Genomic DNA, 27,041 nt, shown 5'->3' with positions numbered 1-27,041 from the left:
AGCTTACTCTCCCGACTTCCGCCAATTTCACGCGAATCGCATTCTCGACTGATGATCGATCGAGCATCGGAGCGCATCCTTTCGGAACGTGTACAACACGCGTGCATGTACGTGTCTTCACACACGCGTGGTGTTAACAGCCGAGTAGAAGGGGTGGGCCCGTCCTCGTCATCGTCATCTTAAAGCCAAAGAGAGGGAGAACGAGATCGACATCGACGATGTGTGGACCGGAGAAAGAGAGGAGAGCCCGATACCGAGAGCAGGAGATAAGGATGGCTAAAGATGCTGAGGAAAGAGCGAGAAAGAGAGAGAGAAAGAGGGAGAAAGAGGGAGAGAGAGACAGAGAACCTTCCCAGATGAGCCCTCTCCGCGACTCTGTAATCTGCAGCTCCAGTCTCGCGTCGAGTCCCGTCGCGGCGCATCTTTCCGTCTCCCGTGGGACCGATCGATCGAGAATCGGGCCCGAAAAGATCGGCCCGCCGGAAACCGGAGGTGAAAATCGCGGAAATTTTATTATTCGTTTTATTTGCTGGGTGGTGACGTGGGATTATACATACGAGTACGCGAAACCTGTACGTTGTTATATAGTGGTTGGCTGATCCTGGATATTTAATAAAATTTTTTACAACACTCTTTGCGAAGAGATTATAATATTTCATTAAAAATATTCACATTTTTCTCCTAAACAGCCTTTTTATTATTATTCAATCATTATTATGTATGTGAATAATCTTTTATGTACTCATAAATAGCTACGTAGGCATAATTAGAGTTACAAATAATTAGCCACATATATTTAATTATTATTGATAATAATATAGAAATAATAAAAATCATTATATACATTTATATTTAATAATATATTTTATATAATTAATATATTATACATTAATATATTAATATATATTATATATTATATATTAATATATATTACAATATATATTAATATATTATATTTAATATAATTAAATTAAATTATGTGAATAATTAATTGTAAGTTTCGGTAATCGAATCAATTCTTTCTCTCAAACGAGCAATAATTAATTTCATAGAGTTCTTCTTTCTTCTTCCATATGATTAAATGTAGGAAGATACGCGAAAGATACCACATCATCAATCATTACATCATTGATCATTCGCGACGCGAATCGAGAACTGTTAGATCTACTTGCAGATTGGAAGCTCGATCCAAAAAGTGTTGATCAGCGAGTGATTTTTAAGGAGAATTTTTAAAATCGCGGTTCACGCGTGATGTTAAAGATCATCGCATCGAACACGAGATTAATCGCGTGATTAATCGTCGCGCAATCGTTAGCATGAATATTTGCATTTGCGAATTAATTAGACTGCCGGTAGTTTAAATAAGTAGATTTGAAAAAAAAGATATTTAAAAAATATTGACGATTTTTTTGACGATAAATATTTTTCGTTTCTTTTGGAAGCAAAAAAGATGTTTTCTTCGGCAGATTAAATGTAAAAGGCTTTTCATGCTGTTTTTTCCACTGAAAAGTTTCTTCTCACCGAGTCAAATAAAATGTTCATTTCTTCAAGAAGGAAAGCATGTTTTTATTTTTTTATTTTCTCTTACAAAATTGAATAAATTTTCACTTTTTTAATTAATAGAAAGAAAGCTTTTTATTCCTAGTCTAACGAAACTTTCTAAGGATGAGGAAACGGTCGTTTCTCTCTTCGCAATGAAAAGCTCTTAATGGACTCGATAACGTCGTGGTGTACAGTTTACGAGCTCATTTGTTACGGTGGTGTATCTCAAAAGCTGAAATATTACTATGTCGAAAGCTATGTCGATTTGTACTCGCAATAGAACGTGCGAACACAAGGCCCCTCTTTCTGCAGGAATCGTGCAAGTTCATATTATAGAACTTAGTGAGTCTCTATGAGCCGATTTTTCCTTCTAGATAACGAGCAAAACGTTTGCGAGAATTATTTGTCACGATTCAAGATTTTTTCTTTTCAACAGCAAGTTTTATATGAGGCTTACCTCTCTTTCGGATTTTATTTTAACGGACAAGACATTGTCAAACTAATAAATCGAAACGCTAAATTTGCATAGAATACACTGTAAAAAAATATGTAAAATTATTGTACATTAAAAATATGTAAAATTACATAAATAATAAATGTAAAATTGCATGATAAATAATGAAAAGGTAAACATTTCTATTATTTATTTTATGTAATTTTACATATTTTTGTGTAATATATTACATATTTTTTTACAGTGTAGCCATAGGATATTCCGGAAAATCAATCATTATTTTACTGTACTTTCGCATTGTGCAATAGGCCTTAAATTCAACAAAAAAAATATAGTGAAATAACACTCTTGAAATAAATCGCGAGTGAATTCTTGATACGCAGGGTCGAATGAAAAAAATTGCCTCGAATATATAAATGCACATTTGAATAGAGCTAAATGATTCGCAGCAGTAGTGCGAAATTAATCTGTAAACTCGCCGAAACGCCAGTTATGGTGGATATTTATATCAGGAGATAGTTGCTTCTATCTCGTCGTACTAATTTGGCGCTTCCGGAAAGGCATCGCAGTCACGAGCGAATTATCGCACGTTGTCTTTCTCGGCGAAATAGGGCAAAATAGGACAAAGCAAGGATAAGCAGACCACTTGCTCATGCATAGCAGCAATGTTGTAAATCGTTTTCATAGACGGTGGAATGATCGCGACGACTTGGAGAAATCCCTCGAGATCGATCAAGGATCATGCGCGTTAGATGCGCGAGCTGAAGGAAGATAAATCCGGAACAGTCGAGGAAGATAATAAAGGAAAGCTGCGAAATACCTCTGCTCGCGCAGGATGTCCGCGTTATTTCTGCTGACGACCTGGATCGTCCTGACGTTCATCCAGGACGGGGTTGCGACAGGTCAACGGGGTTACACCCCGAGTCCTTCCCAGGAACTGGACAACACTCTGCAATCAGCACCACCCGTCGGGTGAGTATATGTATTATTCAATCGTATCAAGCATTAACAGCTAATCTTCCGTTTCTGGCGTGATCACAAAATTCAAGGTGTCCAGCAGACTCAATGAAAAAAATTCCTTGATTTTTTCAGGTTTTTCCAAGACCAGAAATTCATTTTTTCCTTGACTTTTTAGTATTATTTTTTCCAAGTATATATAATTTAGATATATCTATTTATTTATTTATATTTTATCAAATTTTTTAGTTTTGTCTCTATCAAACACATTGAAATAAAATAATACGACGATGAAAATATAAATTAACGAACATGCTGTAGATGAATCGATTTTTAACACAAAAAGTTAGTGTGCTGGGAGTCGAGGAAATATTTATATTTATTTAATAAAAAAATTTCAAATTATTGAGACAAATGTAGAAAAAATCCAGATAAATAGTTTTCCTGACTTTTCACTGACAATTCCAGATTTATAAAATCCCCTGGCTTTTTCAGATTTTCCAAGAAATTAATTTTCCAAAAATTAATTTTTTCCCTGATTTTTTTAGTATCATTCTTTCCAAATATATAATTTGCATATATCCATATGATAAATCAATTAAATGTTAAATCATGAAATCCTTGAGATATTTATTTAGTAAAAAATTATTGAGACAGATGTAGAATAATGTGAAAAATCCAGATAAATAGTAAAAAATTCCTAACTGTTCCCTGACAATTCCAGATTTATAAAATTCCCTGACAATGCCCGGTTTTCCAGATTTCCCCGACCTAAACACCCTGAAGTTGCTGCAGCATCGGAACGACTGACCTTAAATTTCGTTTATCGGCAAAAAATCTGATCGACGACATAAACACCAGGAAGTATAGAAAGAAATGCACGATATCGGTTATTTGCGTAATAAAAAATCAAGATCCGATCGACGTATGCACGTGCAAAGAAACGAAACGCGTCTCGGTGTCCTTGGCGAGCCGGTCACTTAAGAAGGTTAAATCGTCTCGTCAAAAGCGCAACGAGATTTCTCAAGAACGCGGATCTTCTCGAGAGAGAATCCGAGATGATCTCCTCGTCAACGCGTCCTCGTATAGTGAAGCTGAACGACACGATAACACCTAATTGGGTTATCGGAGTGTTACGTTATGCGGTCGCATTCTCTCTATCCTAAGTAATGTCGATTTTTCGCAATAAGAGTCAAGTTTCGCCGATAAAATCGTCGCCTTCGCGGCTCCGCTAAATGTTTTCGCGGTCGCGCAAATGGGATAATAAACGCGAGATTAGAGCTGCACACGTTCGTCCATTGTGATCAATTGTATGCGCGGAAATTTATATTCCCTTTCGTCGACGTAAGCGCTAATTTATCTATCTGTCAGATCCCGAATTTTCCGAGCAAATCTCTTCGCTTCTACGAAGAAAGCGACGTTCTTTCACTTAAGAGAGGGTCTATTCGAATAGAAATACACTCGTGACCTAGAAACAAATTATTTCAGAAGACGAGGAGATTGCGAACTTGAATGTAATTGTGCGAGATGTTACAATTCCGATCCGACGTGGGAATATATCAGTAGATCTAGTTTCATGGAATAATCTCTCTCTCTTTCGACGCTAATTTCCATCACTAATCTCATAATATATAATACGCCGCGATACTCTAAATGGATGCTAATCGCCTTATTGAGGCTCGGATAGAAACTAATCCGCTTGCGCATCAAGTGCGTCGGATAACATTATTTTATCTAAATATATACTTTATCCAGATGACAGTTCCTGCGTTATTCGATTATAACATTTTCCGTGGAAGCTATAATTAAATATTTGCAAATATAAATTAATTCGTATCCTTGTTTTATTCCGTAACTTTAGATAATTTTGCTAGTTAAACTGAATAAGTTTGTTTCATTATTTTTACACTTTAGAGAGAGAGTGAGAGAGAGAGAGAGAGAGAGAGAGAGACACGAATGATAAATGACAAAGTTCAACGATTGTAGGGCAACCGTTATCTGTAATCCGTTTGCTGATTACGTGTTTTACAATCCTTCGTATATTATTCGTTCATGTTTCCATTTTTTTATCTCGCATCTACCTTTTCCTACCAAAGTTTAACGATCTCGTGCCTCGAGTAGCTCGTTCGGATTAAAATGTATCACCAAGGATGTACATTAAACGCAGGTTCCATCTGGAATTATATTCAATTGATATTACGATATTAATGGCGCTCCCTTTTAAGACTCGCCTGTTGAGTAACGCCACGAAAACAATGCTTTTAATTGCTTCTGACAGAACGCCCGTTAATACGTCTTCATTAACTAAGAGCTCGCTTAACCCTTCCGGTCGTGTACGTCTCTTTGTCGGAACGTTTAAATCGTAAAGACACAAACGAACATCTTTTTTTTTTCGTCGATACTCATCCACGACTTTTCAACTCTCGAATAACTTGTGAAACCCACATAACTTAAATGATTTATATCTTATAAATCAATTGGAATTTGGAGTTCATTTTTTAATAATCAGTACGACTCAAAGTAGTCCAAACATTCTGTTCGAAGAATTTATTTATTTATTTGAAAAATTATATTTGAATTTATGGGCCAATTGTTTTTCGATGCGATACCAAGGAATTAATAAAGAAATCTCAATTGGAGTTTACATTATTATTAATATATTTAAATATATTTAAATAATTTAATCAATTATATAATTAATTATATAATTATATATCTAATATAGATTAAATAAATATATTAAAATAACATATTTAATTAATTATATAAAATAATTATATATGTACCTGTCTCTTTTGTTCGTCGCGAAGTGATCCTGCGAGTGAAATTGCAATAAGACAACATCGGGTGTAAACTCTTTCGCTTCCTTCTCTTCCGCGCGAGTTGCAGCTGCATTATCTGGCCGGCATTTGATAAACGCGCGTCTCCACGTTAATTAATTAACGCGGATAGAATGCGGACAAGCGGGCGTGATAAGGCCACCCCGGAATTCTGCGCCTCGTCGCTTTTTATCGTCACAAATACCGTTGTTGCATGACCGGACTCGTCATCATCTGGCGCATCTCCACTCGTTGTTTCGCTGAATGATGAATGACGCCCCCCTGACGAGACGTGCCATGCATTTCGATCGTCACTGATAACTTCAGGGAAGAACGCGAGAACGCGAGAGAATGATCGATGTCAGAGTTAGTTCGAAAGAAGGATCCTTCTCAGGATGGATGCGGTAGCACCTAACCAACGACGAGATATATCACTGAATAATACTTAACACTACTTCCACAACGTTATTCAATTTCTTTTTTTATACATGTCCGGATTATAATTTTATTTAAACGTGACGAAAAAAAAATTCAGCTTCCTGTACTATTTATATTCAAAAGGAGAGAGAGAGAGAGAGAGAGAGGATCTTTCATTTTAGAATTATCTCGTTTAATGGGACAAGGTAAAGAGTAGGATGTAGGGTCGATTTTAAGTCTAACGGGATCGCCGTTTAAAATTATTCACGGTTAATTCAGACTAGTTTAAACTGACTCTAAGTCGCGTGTTACGGCAGGAAGTGAAGATGTTCTTCATGTGGAGGTAGTTAGAGTCGCTATCGCAACTTTTAGTGCGACTCCATATGAACAAGGTGACGTTTAATCGATGCCTCTCGATCATTCGAAGGCTCACTTTTATTTTCTCTTCTCGCCAAAGCAATCCTAAAACGCCATCCCGAAGGTTAGCACCACACATATACACGTATACACAATAATATTGGCAGTTTGTACATACAAAATAAGATCAGGATTTAGCATTGGATAAAGGAATATAAGTGAATGTTTAGATATCAATTTGGAAACCTAGTAAACGAGAATAACTCATCCTACATTTTCGTGCATTTTATCGACCGAGCGATTATTTCTTTTTAGATAGATTATTCCTTTTAGATAGGTTATTGGAATTTTGTACATATCAAATAAGACCAAGGCGGATTTGGCATTGGATAAAGGAATATAAGTGAATGTTTAGATATCAACTTGGAAGTGCACGGAAAAGCACACACACATATGCACGGAAATGTAGTATGAGTTATTCTCGTTTACTAGGCTTCTAAATTGATATTTAAACATTCACTTATATTCCTTTATCCACTGCCAAATCCGTCCCGGTCTTATTTTGTATGTACAAACTGCCAAAAACCTATTTAAAAAGAATAACCTATCTAAAAAGAAATAATTGCTCGATCAATAAAACAGATCCGTTTAGGATTCCCAATCGCGACGAGAAGAAGAGGCCGCATTTTCATCAAGCCATTATATTCGCGCTTTCAATTGAACTCTCTTGCAATAAGGGACAGTCAACTATAGTTAACCGGATCCGCATCATTAATTGGGTCCGCGATATCTAGATGCTAGTCGTTCAGTAAAGCCATTCCATTAACACGCGTGTTAATTCTTCAACGTGTCAATGAATGATAATTATTAATAACCTGCCGATCGTAAAATGCTAATGTCATGTCGTAAAGGATCACGAAAGTGTGTCAGTTTTTAAATAAATATTAAAAATACGTGGAAAGGAGAGAAATGTGTGAAGGATATAATTTAACACCCGCCAGTTACGGAAATTCACGTCAAGATCTTGAAATGAAGATATCGGTGCCGACGATGAACGCATTGATTTCAGGCCTCGTTAAGCTATCATTACAGGGTGTTAAAATTACACCCTGCCGAGACGCCACGTGTTGATCGGACCGAGATATAAATTCGACGGTGGATCAATCTCCGGATCTCGATTTTGCATGTAGATTAAATCAAAGATTTTTCGACCTCGCGTCCACGTAATTTTTCTTATCTACGCAATCATTATTATTATCGTTACTGTCGTTATTATTATTGTTATTGCTCGTGGGATTTTATCTGATTGCGTGTTTTGAGGAAAGATTGCGGCAATAAAGTAGGAGAAAGACTTATTGCTAAGAACGAGATTAAAGAACGAGTATTTTAGGCAAAGGGTTTAAGTAGCTCGCTCGTTTCTGAAGCTACGTGATGATTTAGGGCTGTAATTGCGTGTATAAACACTCGCTTAACGTCCCAAGCAGTTAGCAGGCTCGCATCAGTGTTTGTTGTGAGCAAGATTGCTTCATCGCTCTTCATGCGCTTTTAATATCATCTTGCAAACATCCGCCTTACCGTGCGCGATACGATGATGCGCCTCCGCGAAGATGATATGCAACAGGTCAGAAGGTCAGAAACAAGGAAGAGAGGTATATGCTGGACACGCGAGAACAATTAATCTTTAAGGGAATCTGTCAGAGAATCTTGGAATCCGAATTTTTTCGTAAAACATTTTATTAAAATTTGAGAATCTTTATTTTTTTCACGGATCCCTTATAGGATGTTCAGATTTCCTCTAGATATCCTTTGAATATCTTCTGAACGTCTTTCGAATATGCTGTGCTCAGTGTTTGCTGTTATCCAAATAAAATTATATAGACGATCATCTAGAATTTTAGCGTTATCTTATCTTTATAAATATGTTTTATCTACAGTTGCATCTTAGATGAAAAAAAGTATTATGTTAATTAAATTAGCTAGAATAATGTTCAGATAATTTAGTTTAGAGTCATAGCACATAAAAATAAGTAACAAAGCTTAAGCAGTAAGCAATAAACATTTATAAATAAAAATATGAATATATTTTTATATATGCCATTTATAATTTGCATTTTTTTAATAATTGTGTTTACATAAGAGGTTTTGAAAATAATATTATCTAGATGAATCGCCATATAATTTTATCTAGATATAGTAAAATCAAATCATCGTCATCTTATCTAAGATAAATTTAAATGTTTTCATCTCATCTTGATCCAGCTAATTTTAAAATCATCTAAGCACAACACTGACTGTGAGGGATTACCAAGGAGATTACAGAAATTCTAGGGTTATTTACAGATCTTTTAGGGTTCAAAGTTCTCGCGGGCCGCGATCCTACAGACCGTGTTAGATAACAATCGCGCGTTATCTCTCTCTCTTCCTCCGACGCGATAAAGAATGGCGCGACGTGAGAAGGGCCGGCGATGCCCTGGCGTTTGCGCGATCGCGGCGTCGAGAGGCCTAAGTGGCGGCATTCTACAGCAGCTGACGTTAATTACGAGGCGCCAGACGTGAATGGCCGCCTTGTTCCGAGGTGGTACTCCGGCCTCTATTCCACTCTCTTTCTTTTTCTTTTTTTTTTTTTTCTTATTCTTTCGCTCCTCTCTTCTTGCGCGTGCCACGATGCCGCGGAAACGCCGCGTTTCCGCCTGCGGCCTCTTCAAACTGGCGCCGCAGGAGCTCCTGACTAATCCGCGTAACTTTGGATACTTCGTTTCAAGTTTCCGAAACATTTCGGATTTTTTTATTTTTTATGATATATATGTCTATTAATATATAAAATTAAAATAAAGAATATTATAAATATATTAATAAATAATTTTTTTCATTCGAATATAAGTCCAAATTTTACGATACTGATTTCCTTAGAAACTGCCTTTCAATCTTGCACCAATTTAATTTTTTAATTAAATAAAATCTTCAGAAAACTAACAAATATTTAAACATTTAGGCCAAACGTATGCAGGTCGAGATATAAAAACTACTGCTGTCCAGGATGGTCAAAGAAACCGGAAACGGGCCTGTGCGTTATTCGTAAGTACAAGTTACCTATCGTTTCGTTAAGTTTCATAAAGTATATTGTAATTTTCTGATTTATCAAAACTGTTACATAAAATAGAAAAATACGAGAACAAGCAAATTAAAAAACCAAAGAATAAAAGAAAAAAATGTTAACTTATAGACTAAATTCAAGGTTTTAATAAAGCAGGGTTTTGCGCATAATTATTCTTTTCACATTGAATTAACTGATATCGTAAATTATCACTGTAACTAATGGAATCTAAAATATGAAGCAGTGTATCAACTATAGGGATAACGAGATGAAACTGATGGGCAATAAAACGAAGACCAAGGATAATAATTCGCATCCTTACAACATCTTGGCGTGATACACGACCTCCCGCGAGATATTCGCAGAATAGAAAGCGATTATTAATATTGCGCGAGAGGAACCGCCTATCATTATATATCGGTATTGCCCGCAGTCGATGATAATGATCGATGCAATTACGCAACGGACAAATGGGCATTTATGCGACACGAACGGCCGCCTCGAATGAAACTGGTTTAATGACCTGTTATGCGCTTCCTGTTGATCGCATTGTCTGGTAACGCGGCCGCGCTTCGCTCGAGATCGGTATTCCGCCAATTTCCGGGTGTCTGATAGCGTTATTAATTGTATCAATTAATTCATGTAATTAACATCTTATAGATTTATATTGTCCAGCGTTGTCAAATTAAATTTATAAAATAATTGAACATTCTGCCCTCTTCAATTTATCATATATATTTTTGCGACAGTTGACAGAATAAATCATTCCATGAAAAAATATTAAACTCGATGTAAAAGCGTGCATTTAAAAAATTGTTCGCATTTTATAGCGATCTGCGTAAGACGTTGCGGCTCTCTAGGGAGATGCATACAGCCCAATATTTGCTTGTGCGAAGGTGGTCAGGTCGCATCTTCCTGCGGCAACGGAGGACAAAGCAAAGGTGCAATAATATGTAACATTGAATGACCTTAATCCATTTTATAAAGCTGATGATAATTATTAATATTTTTAGAGCGATAAAATAAAATAAAAATAAAATTGATTACTTTGACAGTCATCACGCACGAGACCGGAAACGGCAGCGATCGCGGCGAGACCGGCAGATGCAGAGTTCATTGCATAAACGGAAACTGCGTGGACGGTCGGTGTCAGTGTCGCAGCGGTTATCAGGGAGAATTTTGCAACGAACGTGAGTAAAAATTGATATTAAAAGTTTTGGCTTGTATGAATTCAACAAATTGATAAAAGAAAGGTCAACTAAAATCGAAATATAACAAGAAATCTGAGAACATTCGACACATGTCACATCAATAGAAAAATATTTCAACCACGGGGCTAAGAATTTTAAAAGATTGACTCCTAAAGAAATCGGACTGCCTCACTTTTCACTTACTAACGACAAATTTGAGCTGACAATTTTTTCTTTTCTTGGAACATGGTCCTGATAATTAATTATATTTGTAACATTGCGAAATATTTTAGACAACATAGACTAATTATCAATGTTTGATTTATTATGCATCAATTATAAAATTTAATGTATTGAGAAAGATTGTTGTACACTTGTTTGATGTGTTTCTATTCGTAATAATAAATTTTGTTTGATATCCTGAATTAATGTAGCTCGTTTCAGTTGGCCTTTCTTTGATCAATTTATCGAAATAAATTTGAAGACATCACCTACATTCAGATAAATAATAAAAATCAGATAAATCTAAAAATCTAAAAATCAGATAAATAATTAATCGGAAATCGCTTCAGCTATCTGTCGAGAACCTTGCCTGAATCAGGGAAGATGCATCGGTCCAGATCGTTGTGCTTGCATTTACGGCTACACCGGAAGACGTTGCGAGACCGATTTCAGGTGAGAAAAAAATATATAGCTCGAGTTACTTCGCGTTACACGATGTCATGTTTCAGAACTGGGCCGTGTTATACCAAAGTGAGAAACGATCAATGCTTGGCGAGTCTTCCAAACGTGATTTGCACACGACAATTGTGTTGCGCGACTGTCGGCAAGGGTTGGGGCCACCCTTGCGAGAGGTGCCCAGCCAGGCTGGATTGCGAACAAGGTTATCTGAAGACCAAGCAGGGTCAATGCATCGGTACCGTTTTATCCTTTATATCACAACATTATTTAATTTAATATAAAATTATTAGAATTTAAAATAATTTTAAATATAATTTTATAATTAAATAATTTTATAATTAAAAATTATTTAATAATTAAAAATATTTATAATTAAAAATTATTTAATTTAATATATAATAAATAAATCTGGGATGGTGAAATTTTTCGTACGCTGTTCAGATATCGATGAGTGCGATTCGATTCCCGGACTCTGTCAGGGCGGAAAATGCGTGAACACCCCAGGTTCGTTTGTGTGCGAGTGTCCCGAGGGACAGGCGAGGGACCTCGAGACCAACGAATGCAAGGACAGAGACGAGTGTCAGGAGGAAGGCATTTGCGCCGATGGTCGATGCATAAACACGAGTGGCGGCTATTACTGTCATTGCAATCCTGGATTCATACAGAGCCAGGACCGGAAGTACTGCATCGGTGAATACAATATTGTTAATCAAATAATCAAATTTAATAACTCTCTTCTCTTTTATTATTTTTATTTTAAATATAATTTTTGGCAGATATCGTTTCTCTTTATCTCCCTTTTTATGAATTTTAATCGGCTAATTATTTTTCGATGGCAGATGGCAGACAGGGATTGTGTTACACGGCGGTAAATCGTAATGGACAATGCAAGAATCGGTTGGCGATGAGATTGAGCAAGAAGGATTGTTGCTGCGGCAAAAACATGGGTCGAGGATGGGGCGACGAATGCTTCATCTGTCCCAATCCTGGCAGCGGTACGTTTTTTCAGGGAAAAATTATTATTTGTTATTTTCCTCAACAATATTAAATTGAATTAAATCTTAATTTCGATCCGCAAAATTTCGCGGACTTTAAACAATTCCGATTCTGAGTTTCAAGAGAAATAAAGTCTCGTTGAACTTCTCGAGAGAGACTTCTGCGATAGAAATAATGGACGAAAGCTAGATAAAAAAAAGAGTGCTTTTACAACTGGCAATTCTACAGGATCCACGTTATTACTCAATTGTAGACGATTACAACAGGCTTTGCTCGCAACTGCAGTCGATCACCGAGGTGAACGAGTGCGCCTTGCGACCGGATATCTGCGGCAACGGCAAGTGCATCGACACCAAAGAGGGCTACGAATGCGAGTGCTATCCGGGATTTACGAGAAAGCCCGGCAGATGCGAAGATGTGGACGAGTGTCTGCTGGGTTACTGCCAGGGTGGAATCTGTCACAACCAACCCGGCAGCTTCACCTGCGACTGCCCGCCCGGTTTCGTCGTTTCCGGCGAAGGCAGATACTGCACCGGTAACCAGATATTGCTCGATGAAGAAACAGTAGCTTCTACGGAATATTATATGCCAAGATTTAAAATTAGCTGGATAAAGATAAGATGAAAATATGTAAATTCATCTTAGATAAGATGAAGATGATTTTGTTTTAAATATATCTAGATAAAATAACAGTGTTGTCCTTAGATGATTTTAAAATTAGCTAGATAAAGATGAGATAAAAATATGTAAATTTATCTTATTGTTAGATAAGATAAAGATGATTTTGTTTTAAATATATCTAGATAAAATTATATGGCGATTCATCTAGAAAATAATTTTTAAGACTGCTTATGTAAACACAGATATAAAAAAAAGTAAATTATAAAAGGGATATAAAAATATATTTGAAAATTATCTGAAAATTATTCTAGATAAATTTAGTAAAGATAATACTTTTTTTATCTAAGATGCAGATATAGATAATACATATTTTTATTATCCATATAAAGATAAGATGACGCCACAGTTTCATCTAGATGATCATCTATATAATTTTATTTAGATAACAGCAAACAATGATTATATGATATTTTTCTAGATCACGACGAATGCCAAGACACCGGAATGTGCACCAATGGACATTGCATCAACATGAACGGATCCTTCAAATGCGAGTGCAATGATGGTTACACGTTGTCACCGACGAGGAATACTTGTATAGGTGAAAAATAAATGTTACATTGGCAGTGCAATTAGAAATTTTAGAAATATATTTTGCAAATTATTTTAATCCAAAATATCTGTAATCAAGAATATCTAACGATTCGGATTTTTTCTCTCAGACATCAACGAGTGTGTAGAAAATCCGCGAATCTGTCTAAACGGCCGTTGTGAGAACACGCCGGGGTCCTATCACTGTATTTGCCAGTCGGGTTTCACTCCTTCGAGAGACAACACTTTCTGCGTGGACATGGACGAGTGTTCCACCAGCGGAATGTGCGAGCATGGCAAGTGCGTTAACATGGAGGGTTCTTTCAAATGCGTCTGCGATTCCGGCTTCAGGATCGGCCCCGATCAGAGCCACTGCATCGGTATTTATTTTATCGATATAATTAACGTTTTCGAAAATTATTTAATTTTCTAGAAAATTGAAATATTTGATTGAGCTCTTAAGAATTTTGCAGATTTTTTCAAATTAAAATATTATTCAAAATTTCATAAAACCAATAAAATTGAGTATAAAAAATATAGAGAATAAATTATATATTTTTATATAATTATTTATTATTATTTATTCTGCAAGATATCGACGAGTGTTTAAGTTCACCCTGTCAAAATGGACGTTGCATCAACACGTTAGGCAATTTTCAATGCGAGTGTCATCCGGGATTCAATTTAGGTCCGGACGGCAGATCATGCTTAGGTTCGTACTACTTATTTTTTTGTTCTCAATATGTTACATACCTTCCTTTGATTAAATTCAGATATCTATTTAAAAAATTAAACTCTCTACACATACTGGATGCTATTGTTTTATAATATTTTATTTTATATAATATTTTTATTAATGCTGCATTTTTTATAATTTTTTAAAATGCTTTTTAAAGAAAAATTTACTTAATTATTTTTCGCTTATATAATTCGCTAAAATAATTAATTATTATATTATATAATTAAGTATTTGTATATAATAATTTATTATATATATATTATTTATATATAATAATTAATTATAAAATACATAATATTATAATAAAATAAAATTAAATTAAATTAAAAAAAAATAAAATTAAATTTTATTTAACAAAAAATTGAATTTCTATCGGACGATTCCGCGCTGGTCAGATACGAGAAGAGATCTGTGCTATTCGCAGTACAGAGATGGCCAGTGCTCCAACCCGACCTCAACCGCCGTGACAAAGTCCAGCTGTTGTTGTTGCACTGTGATCCTAGGCCAGCCATTAGGCTGGGGTAGCACTTGCCAAGCCTGTCCGCTTCCGGGTACTCCAGAATTTGAAGCCTTGTGCCCGCACGGTGCTGGAATGACTTACAACGGCGATGGTGAGTAAACGAACGCTTTGCTCCAAAATTCGAGCCTTTTGACGTTTTGCAGAAAAAGAGATATTTTAAAATTTGCAAAAATTCAGAAAAATTCCCATAATTTTTCCGAAATATTTTAACATCCTCAAAGTCGAGATCTTCGATTCAGTAAATATAATTTAATTAATTAAATTAATAATAAAATTAATTTTTATTAGACATCAACGAGTGCGCCCAGAATCCTAATATCTGCATCAATGGCGGATGCGAGAATCTTATGGGGACGTATAGGTGCATTTGCGACAATGGATACGAGGTCGATGCAACTGGAAAAATATGCAGCGATATCAATGAATGCGAGTTAGAAGACTCCTTGTGCAGCGGTGGTCAATGTCGAAACACACCCGGTAGTTTCCAGGCAAGAGAATTATTTATCAAATATATTAATTATAATAATAAAACCTCGATTTTTCTCGACACGTTAATCTATGCGTTCTAAATTAATATTGAACAAAATAAATGTTATAAAACCGCGATTGAATTCACTCGCAGTGCATTTGCCCGACGGGGATGAGGTACAACACGCAGAACCAGATGTGCGAGGACGTGGACGAGTGCGAGGAATTAGGACCGGATGTGTGTTTCAACGGAGTATGCATCAATACCCTGGGAGCTTATGAATGCGAATGCGCTCCTGGTTACGTTCTGGATAACACTGGCTACATCTGCCGAGGTGTGAGCTAACAATTAATTTCTTTTAAACCGTTCTAAATGACGACAAAATAATCGCGCTCTCTAGATATAAATAGATAAAAAAAGTAAAACAAATATATCTAAAGGTATAGATTCTTCTTCCTTTTAGACAATCGGAAGGGATCGTGCTGGACCAAGATGGTGGACGGTCGATGCGAAAATAATTTGCCAAGACTGGCTCTACGTTCCGAGTGTTGCTGCTCGGTTGGGGTAGCCTGGGGCAGCCCGTGCGAACTTTGCGAGCATTCTCTCTGCGAGTGTTCCAAAGGTTACGCGAAAGTAGACGACAAAGACTGCGCCGATATCAACGAGTGCGAGCTCAACAACGGGATCTGCAAGGGTGGCGGCACTTGCGTTAACACGGACGGCTCGTACCGCTGCGAGTGCCCACCCGGTCTCACCCTGGACGCGACACGTAAGCTAGTAACAAATAATATTTATTATTATATATTAATAAATATTTGTTGCTCTCTATTTCTCCCAAAAATAAAAAATATATATTTTTTAATACATAATATATTATATATTAAAAAAATATTTTTTTAATGCATAATATATTAAAACAATTATATATATTATATATTTAAAAAATATATTATGTATTAAAAAAATAATTTTTTTTTAAATAAAAAATATATTTTTTTTAATACATAATATATTATATATTAAAAAAATCTTTTTTTAATGCATAATATATTAAAACAATTATATATATTATATATTAAAAAAAAATTATTTTTTTAATACATAATATATATTTTTTCGTGACGAAATAGATATATCTTTCAAGCGTCTAACTCTATTTTTTCCTGCTCCAGACACTACTTGTATCGACACTAGGCAGGAAGCGTGCTTCCTGGATTATCGCCACGGCCAGTGCACCAATTCTGTAGAGGGTCATTTCTCCAAAAGCCTCTGCTGTTGCTCCGTAGGCCGTGCCTGGGGCAGCGAGAAGTGCGAACTCTGTCCTAAGACGGGTACACGAGCCCACGCGGAACTGTGTCCTCGAGGAGACGGCTTCACCGAGCGTCAGGACATTAACGAGTGCATCGAGTTCCCGGGGATGTGTCTGAACGGCAGATGCAAAAACACGATCGGCAGTTATAGCTGCAGATGCAATCAGGGCTTCGCGCTCGACGAGCATGGCATCAAGTGCAATGGTAGGTAACATCTCAAAAAATTATTTTTCGGATTTTATTGCGATTGATAACAATTTTAGAGAGAAATTTTTCTTGGAGGATTTTCTAGAGCTAAGTGAATTTATTTTTCGAATTTTATCTCGAAAAAGATTTCAAAGAAATAAGATGCAAATCGAAACTCTTAATTGTATGTACAGATATCGACGAATGCGAGATCATGCGTGGTGTTTGCGGCAACGGCACCTGCAGAAATACTCCCGGCAATTTTCAATGCGACTGCACCCCTGGTTATCGCAGCAGTGACATCATGAAGATTTGCATGGGTAAAGTATAAGAAAAAAAATTCATTAAAATATTTTTCCAAGTCTATTTCTTCGGGATAACGTAAAATCTATTTCTCTCTTCAGACATAAACGAATGCGAGGAGACTCCGGGTCTGTGTCGCGGAGGTACTTGCGTCAATACCGAAGGAAGCTTCAACTGTCAATGTCCTCCGGGGCACGAACTGGGCCCTGACAAGCAATCCTGCAAGGACATCGACGAGTGCTCGAGAACCAGCGGTATATGCTCGAACGGGGTTTGCGAGAACATGATGGGCACTTATCAGTGTATCTGCGATGACGGTTATCAGCAAACGGGCCTCAGGTCTCACTGCGAGGACATTAACGAGTGCGCGGTCAACAATGGAGGCTGCGCGGACATTTGTCTGAACACACCGGGCAGTTTCTCCTGCTCCTGCCGGTGAAGAATCATTCATACTTGTCTCTGTTTTCTTTTAGAAAATTTATGTTTAATGTTAATTTAAAAAAATATATTCAGGGTATAACTAAATAAAGGTATACGAAGCACATCACATCGGATACAGGACGACAAACTAAATTGAAAAGTTCTGAACCATTTTTTAACCTGAGCTTTATTTATAACGTCAAATTAAAATCGTATATAATAAATAAAATAATAATAATAAAAATAAAAGGAAATAATAAAATATGATAAAAATAAATTAAAAAATCATAATTTCTTATACTTGTGACAGCACCGGCTACGCTTTAAATCTGGATGGTCGCACCTGTGCGGACGTGGACGAATGCAAGGAGAACTCTCGAATCTGCAACGGAGGAAAGTGCAGGAATATACCGGGTGGTTATGTATGCAATTGCACGAACGGTCTGTTGCCCGGAAGAGACGGTATATCTTGTATAGGTAGATTTTCCTTACATTCACATTACTGCTTTGTTATATTAAAATTACACACACACATATGTATTATCAAACTGTCATAGATGTCGATGAGTGCGTGATGCAGCCGCAGATATGCGGATACGGTGAATGTTACAACACGATTGGGTCCTTCAATTGTCGTTGCGAGGAAGGTTACTCGGTGAAACCAGCGGAAGGGCCAGCATGCACCGACGACGACGAATGCCGATTAAATGCCTATTCTTGTAGCGAATTCGCCGAATGCCAGAACACCCAGGGCTCCTACGTATGCACGTGTCACGACGGTTTCACCGGGAATGGAATTGAGTGCTGGGATATCAACGAGTGCTCCAACAACAACGGCGGCTGCGACTCCAACGCGCACTGCATCAACACCGAAGGTTCCTTCAAGGTATGCATTTTCAAGATTTCTACGATTTGCTTATCGCACCTCAATTATAAAAATTTGCACTATCAGGCCATGTCAATTTGAATTTTTAATTATATTCAATTGTATTCAAGTATATTAATTACATATTTAATTAGATTAATTATATTTAATTATATTCAATAAAATTTTAATTTTTTCGCAGTGCGTGTGCGACGCCGGTTTTCGCGGCGACGGCTACAACTGCAAGGACATCGATGAATGCGCGGAGGATAGCACGCTTTGCGAAAACGGACACTGCCTGAATTATCCGGGCGCGTATCGCTGCGAGTGCGAGATGGGCTTCATGCATCCGGACGAGCGTAGCGAGCAGGCGTGCGTGGACATTAACGAGTGCGAGATGTTTAACAATCTGTGCGTCTACGGCCACTGCGAGAACATCTTCGGCATGTTCCGCTGCGAGTGCAACGAGGGCTACAAACTCGACAATTCCGGCGGCAACTGCACCGACGTGGACGAGTGCGAGAGCCCGCAATCCTGTCAGTACGGCACTTGCATCAACACCCAGGGCAAATATATCTGCAGATGCCCGCCGCATCACGAGCTGGTCGAAGCCGGAAATGCCTGCGTCGGTAGGTGACATCACTTTGGATTCTAGGTTTATAATATTTTTAAATTTTAGTTATTTTTTCATGCGTTTAAAATCGGAAAGATTTAGCGATTTTTGGAAATCTTATAAAAAAGTAATAATTTTTACTTATATTACATTAATTAATTATCAATTATCAATTATCAATTATTATTATTATTAATTATTAATTATTATTATTATTATTATTAACTATTAATTAATAATTATTTATTTATTATTATTTATAAATTAATTATTAATATATTATAAATAATTAATAATTTATTTAAATACTACACAGATAGACGCGAGTCGCTTTGCTTCACGGGCTACGAGCACGGCACCGGAAAGCCCCAGTGCATCTTCGAAGTAGCGTCGTCGGTGACGAAAGCGACGTGTTGCTGCAGCATCGGCACCGCCTGGGGCAATCGTTGCGAGGAATGTCCGCGACCTGGCACGAAGGAATACGATACATTGTGTCCTAGCGGACCAGGATACAGGCCGAATCGCGTGACCGTGATTCTGGAGGACATCAACGAGTGCGCGGAGCACGAAAATATCTGTCAGAACGGACACTGCACCAACACATTCGGTAGCTTTATGTGCTCGTGCAACGAAGGCTTCATCCTGGATGATTCCAAGACCAGCTGTATCGGTAAGAAATAAACAACCCAGAAATTCTCTTCAATTTATATAATCTCTATATTTGCTATATAGCTCTCTCTTATGTAAATTTTCTTTACATTTTTAATTTCTTTAACATTTTTTTAATTTCCTGTATTATTATTGTTCGAGTTTGAGCTATTAAAAAAATGTTGCAGACATAAACGAATGCGCGCTGCATCCGCGGATATGCGGCGTAGGATACTGCATCAATGACCAAGGAAAATATCATTGCGAATGCCCTGAAGGATACATGGCGATGCCTGGAGGAAGTCAGTAAAATGCACAATCAAATAATTCAAGAGAAAATATTGATCCAATATTCTTTCATTATCGTTGAATTTATAACATAATTTAATAACGCGAAACAAATGTGCGATACAAGTATATAAAATTAAATTCTAGAGGAATGCGTCGACATGAGGAAGGAGGCCTGTTACCTTACTTATGACGATGGACACTGTCTCAACCCTATGGTGCAACCGCAGACAAAAATGTTGTGCTGCTGTTCTATGGGGGCCGCGTGGGGTAGTCTCTGCGAAAAATGCCCCGGCGAGAGAACTCGTGAGTAATATATCCAAACTTCGACATTTCTGTATCTGGATTAATCGTACGGTTCTTTTGAACCAGGCGAACACGAGATTCTGTGCGGCCATGTGCCGGGTCAGATCATGAACCCGATCACGAATCACTCCGAGGAGATCGACGAGTGCGCCCTGATGCCGACCATGTGCACTCATGGCCGGTGTATGAACACGCCCGGTAGTTTCGAGTGCCAATGCGAGCGCGGCTACGTTTACGACCAGGACTCTCATCAGTGCATCGACGAGAACGAATGTCTACAGGTGCGACAGATTTTTCAACAAAATTTGAAAAAATTGGAATTTAATCGAAAGAAAATCTGCAATTTATTTTTCTTCAATATTTAAGAGCGACATTTGATTATTGTAACGTATAATAATAATTACCGATATATATTTTAATGATAAATATCGAATAACACTCCATTATTTTACTTTTTTTTAGATACCGAATCCCTGTAGCGGAAACGCGCAGTGTATTAATCAGCAAGGTTATTTCGAATGTGTATGTCCGGCTGGTTACAAACTCGGTCCCGGTCAGCACGATTGCGTCGACATTGATGAATGTTACGAGCGACCAGGCATTTGCAGCAACGGCGCGTGCAGCAACCTGCAAGGTGGTTTCCAGTGCGTCTGTCATGCCGGGTTCTCGTTGACCCGCGACCGAGACAACTGCGTCGACATTGACGAGTGCCAACGCAATCCGAATATATGCAACAACGGCACTTGTATCAACACCCTGGGTTCCTATAAGTGCCAGTGTTATCAGGGATTCAAACTCAGTCCGAATAACGATTGCGCGGGTGAGTTGACAGCTGGTCCTTGAGCTCTTTAATTTTTTAAACAATTAATAATAATTAATAATAATAATAATGATAATTAATAATTAATAAAGAATATTGCAATTTTTTATATAAAATATATTTAATAAATACTTGGTATCTTGTGTATCTTAATCATACAAACTTGTTTCAGATATCAACGAGTGTCGAATAATGCCGTTTTTATGTCGCAATGGTCGATGCCGAAACACGATCGGAGGTTTTGTCTGTGAATGCGCGGACGGTTATGTATTGGCTCAAGATGGTCAACATTGTCGCGATATCGATGAGTGTCATGAGGTATGTTTGTGTAGATTCTGACAGAAAGTATTTTTCAAGAATTTGCGAAGGGTGACAAATAAAATAAAAATATTTGATCCATTAACATTTACACATATCAATGCGCTCCTGTAAAATTAATATTTTCGAATTGTCACAGATACCAGGATTATGCCCACCTCCCGGAAAATGTCAGAATTTGATGGGATCCTATATATGTAGCTGTCCACCGGGATACGAGTTGGACCATACCAGAAAAAAATGCGTCGGTCCGTTTAAAAATTTACATCAAAAATTATATTCATTGTCTCATACATATGTAGCCTATTATTAATACGATTTGTATTTCTTTTGATCATCCCGCAGACGTGGACGAATGCATGGAAACGGAAGATATTTGCGAAAACGGTCGATGCATCAATACGGAAGGCGGGGTGATCTGCGAATGTCCGGTCGGATATCAGTTGAGTGACAAACCGAACTCGCTTAGATGCATCGACGTGAGGGAAGAACAATGCTACGACAGCTACAGGCGAAATCAGTGCACCTTCCCACGAGAGGGTGGGATGACCAAGAAACACTGCTGCTGCACGATGGGCAAGGCTTGGGGTCGCTACTGCGAGCAATGTCCACCGGAAGATAGCGGTAGGAATAGCTTCCCAAAAATATTTTCCCAACAAAAATTACTGAGTTCAATTTTCATTAAATTTTAATCCCAATTTATTAAGAAATTAATTTAATTAGTCTTAAATTAATTAGAATTTTTTATCGCGAATCTGTTGTGCAAATAATCTTTTTGACGGAAATCAGCTGATAACTGTCAAAAATATTTTAATCGAGTTTAAAGAATTATAATATATTATTTAAAACATATTACTATTTTAATTTTTATAACATATTATTATTTAAAAAATTAATTAGCAAATTAACGTTTCGATCAGCTGATATCTGTCAAAAATATGAATAGAGCGAAAATTTGCTAATAAAATTTTAAAACAATAATATGTAAAAAATATTAAAATATAGTAAAATGTTATCCGCAATAAATATTTTTTAGAAAAACATAATATTTTATTTATGTAACATAAAAATATAATATGTAATTTATAACAATATAACTACTAAATTTATATAAAAAAGAGGAAGATAATCTGGTTTTTCCAGAGGAGTTCAAGAGGCTGTGTCCGGAAGGACCGGGACGGGACGACACCGGGGTCGATCTGAACGAGTGTCTGTTTATGCCGGATGCTTGTCTCGGTGGCGAATGCATCAACACAGACGGCTCGTTCCGATGCGAGTGTCCGACAGGATACGTCTTGGACGAGGGTGGAAGACGGTGCGTGGACCACAACGAGTGTCTGAGTGTGCAGAACATCTGCGGCAACGGCACTTGCCGCAACATCGACGGCGGTTTCGAGTGCTCGTGTAACGACGGTTACGCGCCGGGTGCCAATCAGGTTTGCGAGGATGTCAACGAGTGTTTGGAGATGGGGAATCAGTGCGCCTTCCGGTGCCACAACGCGCCAGGATCTTTCCGCTGCATCTGTCCGTATGGTTACACCCTGGCGCCTGACGGCCGCCATTGCGTGGGTAATTAAGAAAGATGTGTTATTAAAATATTGAATCTAATTAATTCTCTGCCAGAATATTTCAATTAAAATTAAATCGAAATCCTGCGCGCTATATAAATGAATTCCAGATGTCGACGAATGCACGACACCGGCGAACGACTGCAGATTCCAGTGCAAAAATCTCATCGGCACTTTCATGTGCATCTGTCCGCCTGGTTACCAGCAGATAGGAATGGCGGACGAGTGCAAGGACATAAATGAATGCGCTATCAACTCCGGTCTGTGTCAACACGGTCGTTGCGTCAACTTGGAGGGAAGCTACCAGTGTCTGTGTCACGATGGTTTCGAGCAAAGTTTGGACGGGAAGTCGTGTATCGGTATAAAAAACGTGCAGAATTAGATTAAAAAAATAAATAAAAATATTAGATAAGTTTTATCAGTTTTTTTCTATGTTATCAGACCGAAGGGTCGGCTATTGTTTCCTGCAAACAATCGGTGGTAGATGTACCGCTAGAACGTCAGAACTGCGTACAGTCACCAAAGCTGATTGTTGTTGCACCATGGGCGCGGCATGGGGGCCACATTGCGAAATTTGTCCGTCGAGGGATTCTGAGAATTACAACGAGCTCTGTTTGGACAAAGGTTTCTCCGTCAATGGACAAGGTATGGCGATATTTTATCTATTTGTTATCTTTTGACATGCTCATTGTTCGGTTTTTATATAAAATTTCAGATATCGACGAGTGCAAGACTATACCTGATTTATGCAGAAACGGTCTGTGCATAAATACTCTGGGTTCCTACAGATGCATCTGCAACAAAGGCTATAAGGCCGACAAATCTGGCATTCAATGTATCGGTAAGCATTTCCCTTTGGGATATGTAATAATTCGTTTTAAAAAGTTAAATTGATAACTGAACTGCGCGAAATCCCGCAGACATTAACGAATGCGAGTTAACGCCGAAGCCGTGCAAGTACAACTGTCAAAATACCGAAGGCAGTTTCATCTGCTCGTGCCCGTCTGGTTTTATCTTGAACCCTGACGGTCTCAGCTGTAGGGATCTTGACGAATGCGCGACCGGGAGTCACTTGTGCCAGCAGAATTGTATAAACACCCCAGGAAGCTACACTTGCGGTTGTCAAGAAGGCTACAATCAACAAGGAGACGCCTGCCATGGTTTGCTTATAAATTTCTTCATTTCTCTTCTTTTGGTTTATTATAACAACAATTAATACCTTAAGAAATATTTAATTGCGAATAAAGGATTTTGTTATCCAATTACAATTACGAAATAATTTTATGTGCTTGTAATTGTAATAAGAGCTTCTTATATCCTTTTAATTTCTTCTTCAGATATAAACGAATGCGAACAATCGGGAATTTGCCCAAAACCTGGTAGATGTATTAACACTCTAGGCAGCTTTCAATGCATTTGTCCCAGAGGGTTCAAACTGGATCACACAGGACGATTTTGCACCGATCATAATGAATGCGCCGACGACGACAGTTGTGAACACGGTTGTCAGGTAAATAACACGCAACAATTAATTATTAATCAATCAATAATTAATTATTAATCAATCGATTAATTAATTATTAATATTAACAAAACTATTATCAATGCGCACAACAAATAATGCGGATCGATTTTTCAGAATTTTATGGGCAGTTTTCGTTGTGGATGTCCGGATGGCTTTGTCCAGCATCTTTATTACAATCAATGCGTAGACGAGAATGAATGCAACGGATCGCCCTGCGGCGACAGTACTTGCATCAATACAATTGGAAGTTACAAATGCGGTTGTCCTGATGGTTATCAATTCGATAACAATATGGCGATCTGCGTGCAGGTATGACGTTTGTGGTTTATAATTATATTAAATCTCTCTTTTCGCTCTATATTTTTTGAAAATATTTCTTAAAATGATTCGACCAATAAATTAAATTTGATATTTTCCAAAGGTAAGTGCAGGATGTCTCGGCAGTCCCTGCTCCTTCGGATGCACCCCTAATGGAGTCAGCGGATTTATTTGCGGCTGTCCCACCGGTTATCAGCGAATAGGACAGGTTTGTCCTTTAATTGCATTGCTAATGTGAAATGTCTTGGAGACAAATATATATTTATATATTAAAAATTTGTTGCAGGGTCACTGTCTGTCCACCATTAATCCCTTGTCTCAAGGACGCTACGACGAAGACATCGGCAACGTTCCGACCTTCCAAATCAATCCTGATTCTTATCACATACCGCCAGCCGACGAGAAGACGATTTCTACAGAAGGATGTTTCTCCTGCAAGGTTTGTATATCACGTTTGCTTTTTCGATCGTGGCATAAATGAGATAACACGGGTCTCTTTGAATTAGATAAACGGAAATGGACGACACAGAAGAGGCGCTAGAAATAGATTCGCGAGCGAAGAGATGAAGGCGAGAAGGAACAAAATAATGAAGAAACGTCGAAACGCCAGGCCGAAGAGGCATCATCACGGAATGGAGCATGCGCTTAAGATCAATCTACGTCAAACGAGGCATCGCACACGGATTATCAAGCTGCAATCCGCGATCAAGGTAATTTTTGCTAAAAGAAGTGTCAGAAAATTTCAGTTAGTTCAGATTTTGTCTGAATAAAAATTCTTAATCAATCAATTCATTCATTTTTTCCAATTTAATCAATTAATTAATTAAATTATTTGTTTAATTAATTAATTAATTTAATTACTCGTTTAATTAATTAATTAAATTACTCGTTTCATTAATTAATTAAATGGACAATTTTATTGTGCAATTTTCTTATCATCTCGCAGGGCGAGAACATGAATTACACTATCGCGCGAGGCAACGATGACGGACACTTCGAGATCATCAGGGAACACGGCGTTTCCGCCTTGCATTTCCGGCGCCGACTGAAAAATCCCGGCGAATTTCACATAGTCATCCACGGTCGTCCCGAAAATGCGACGGTGACGAGAACGGAATGGGAGAAACCACTGACATTCACGGTCCATCTCATAGTCGAATGAGATCGATCGAGGGATCGAGGATAATCGAATTGCGTGAGAAAACACTGCCCGACACTGCGCGTTACGCTTTTTTCTTTAGTCAATTCTTTGCGAATTATATTATATATTTCAAGCTACGGTAAAGTATTAAGAGCACCGGAAATGCGGAAGGGGCGCGAATTACGGAACGTAGTCTGTAAAAAAAATAAGAGCTAATTTTTTTAAATCTTTTGTGTTCACTCGCGCATAAATCGCATTATTTAACTGCCAGATAATAAATGTTTTACTTACAAGCAATAATAGTTTTTTTAACAACTGCCAGTTTATCTAGAATACCTACACTGCCAATCGAGTGCCTTATCTTTTTTTTTTTTTTGAATTGTCAGAGTTTTACATTCGCTGACTTTTTCATTCATCACCGAGATGCTTCAGCAATTCTATGCGCGTCACCAAGAAAGCGTTCTCTCGATTTACTGCCTATATTGTTACGTAATACGGTTTTAGATTAGAAGTAATAACACGCTAGAGATGTACAAACGCTAGATTATTATATACGTAACTTTAAGCGAGCGAACGCACGTGTAAACAGAAACAAATATAGCTTTATATATTTATAAATGTTAGTTCGAAATAATTGCGGCACGAATGTAGTCTTGTGTACAAAATCGGTACATTTTATTACGTTGAAATTTCAAAGGAAATTTCGTAAATATATCGCTTTATTATATGTTATTACTTCGTGCCTACATATAGTAACTATTTTAATTATGTATAATACTAAAAAACATACCAGAACTGGTATTTTATATATATATATATATATATATATATATATATATATATATAGAAGAATGTGTGAATAAAGTTTATTTAAAACAGAAATCCTCAAATACTGCTTTTACATTTCTTCGTTTCTTTATAGCCGACTTTAAATAAATTTAAATCATTATTTTATATTTAAGAAT

General features: G+C 37.4%; 1 protein-coding gene across 3 annotated transcripts; it reads left to right on the top strand.

Annotated features, from left to right (window-relative positions):
- Window positions 1-406: 406 nt before the first annotated feature.
- Window positions 407-26,958, top strand: LOC114935853 (fibrillin-1). Of its 3 annotated transcripts, none has more exons than XM_029308763.2 (42): window positions 407-492; window positions 2,684-2,968; window positions 9,539-9,621; window positions 10,471-10,581; window positions 10,696-10,830; window positions 11,403-11,505; window positions 11,562-11,746; window positions 11,953-12,201; window positions 12,351-12,506; window positions 12,761-13,042; window positions 13,607-13,729; window positions 13,851-14,099; window positions 14,312-14,431; window positions 14,854-15,069; window positions 15,267-15,466; window positions 15,601-15,781; window positions 15,911-16,216; window positions 16,620-16,961; window positions 17,138-17,263; window positions 17,348-17,681; window positions 17,977-18,143; window positions 18,224-18,552; window positions 18,734-19,160; window positions 19,461-19,814; window positions 19,981-20,094; window positions 20,228-20,386; window positions 20,453-20,667; window positions 20,849-21,206; window positions 21,379-21,524; window positions 21,664-21,772; window positions 21,870-22,148; window positions 22,668-23,093; window positions 23,203-23,451; window positions 23,534-23,737; window positions 23,808-23,933; window positions 24,013-24,252; window positions 24,430-24,602; window positions 24,732-24,926; window positions 25,039-25,143; window positions 25,222-25,374; window positions 25,442-25,645; window positions 25,882-26,958. In XM_029308763.2, exons 2-42 carry the CDS (start codon window positions 2,832-2,834, stop codon window positions 26,095-26,097), a joined length of 8,586 nt encoding a protein of 2,861 aa, XP_029164596.1. In that variant the 5' UTR covers window positions 407-492; window positions 2,684-2,831; the 3' UTR covers window positions 26,098-26,958. The 3 variants fall into 3 exon arrangements, with proteins under 3 accessions (XP_029164596.1, XP_029164594.1, XP_085336582.1); XM_029308761.2 differs by having other exon boundaries at window positions 407-572; XM_085480456.1 differs by having other exon boundaries at window positions 407-572; window positions 2,241-2,968.
- Window positions 26,959-27,041: the final 83 nt, after the last annotated feature.

This window comes from Nylanderia fulva, unplaced genomic scaffold (assembly GCF_048542155.1).
Source record: "Nylanderia fulva isolate GAGA-0341 unplaced genomic scaffold, ASM4854215v1 Scaffold15, whole genome shotgun sequence".
Taxonomy (NCBI): domain Eukaryota; kingdom Metazoa; phylum Arthropoda; class Insecta; order Hymenoptera; family Formicidae; genus Nylanderia; species Nylanderia fulva.
Note: the sequence above shows the minus strand (reverse complement) of the source record. Positions and strands in the feature narration are given on the sequence as shown.

Coding starts and splice junctions, on each gene's coding strand:
- LOC114935853 (XM_029308763.2), top strand. CDS start 2,832: ATGTCCGCGTTATTTCTGCTGACGACCTGGATCGTCCTGACGTTCATC. Junction 12,507..12,760: donor CTGTCCCAATCCTGGCAGCG/GTACGTTTTTTC, acceptor ACTCAATTGTAG/ACGATTACAACAGGCTTTGC. Junction 21,207..21,378: donor TCCGAATAACGATTGCGCGG/GTGAGTTGACAG, acceptor AACTTGTTTCAG/ATATCAACGAGTGTCGAATA.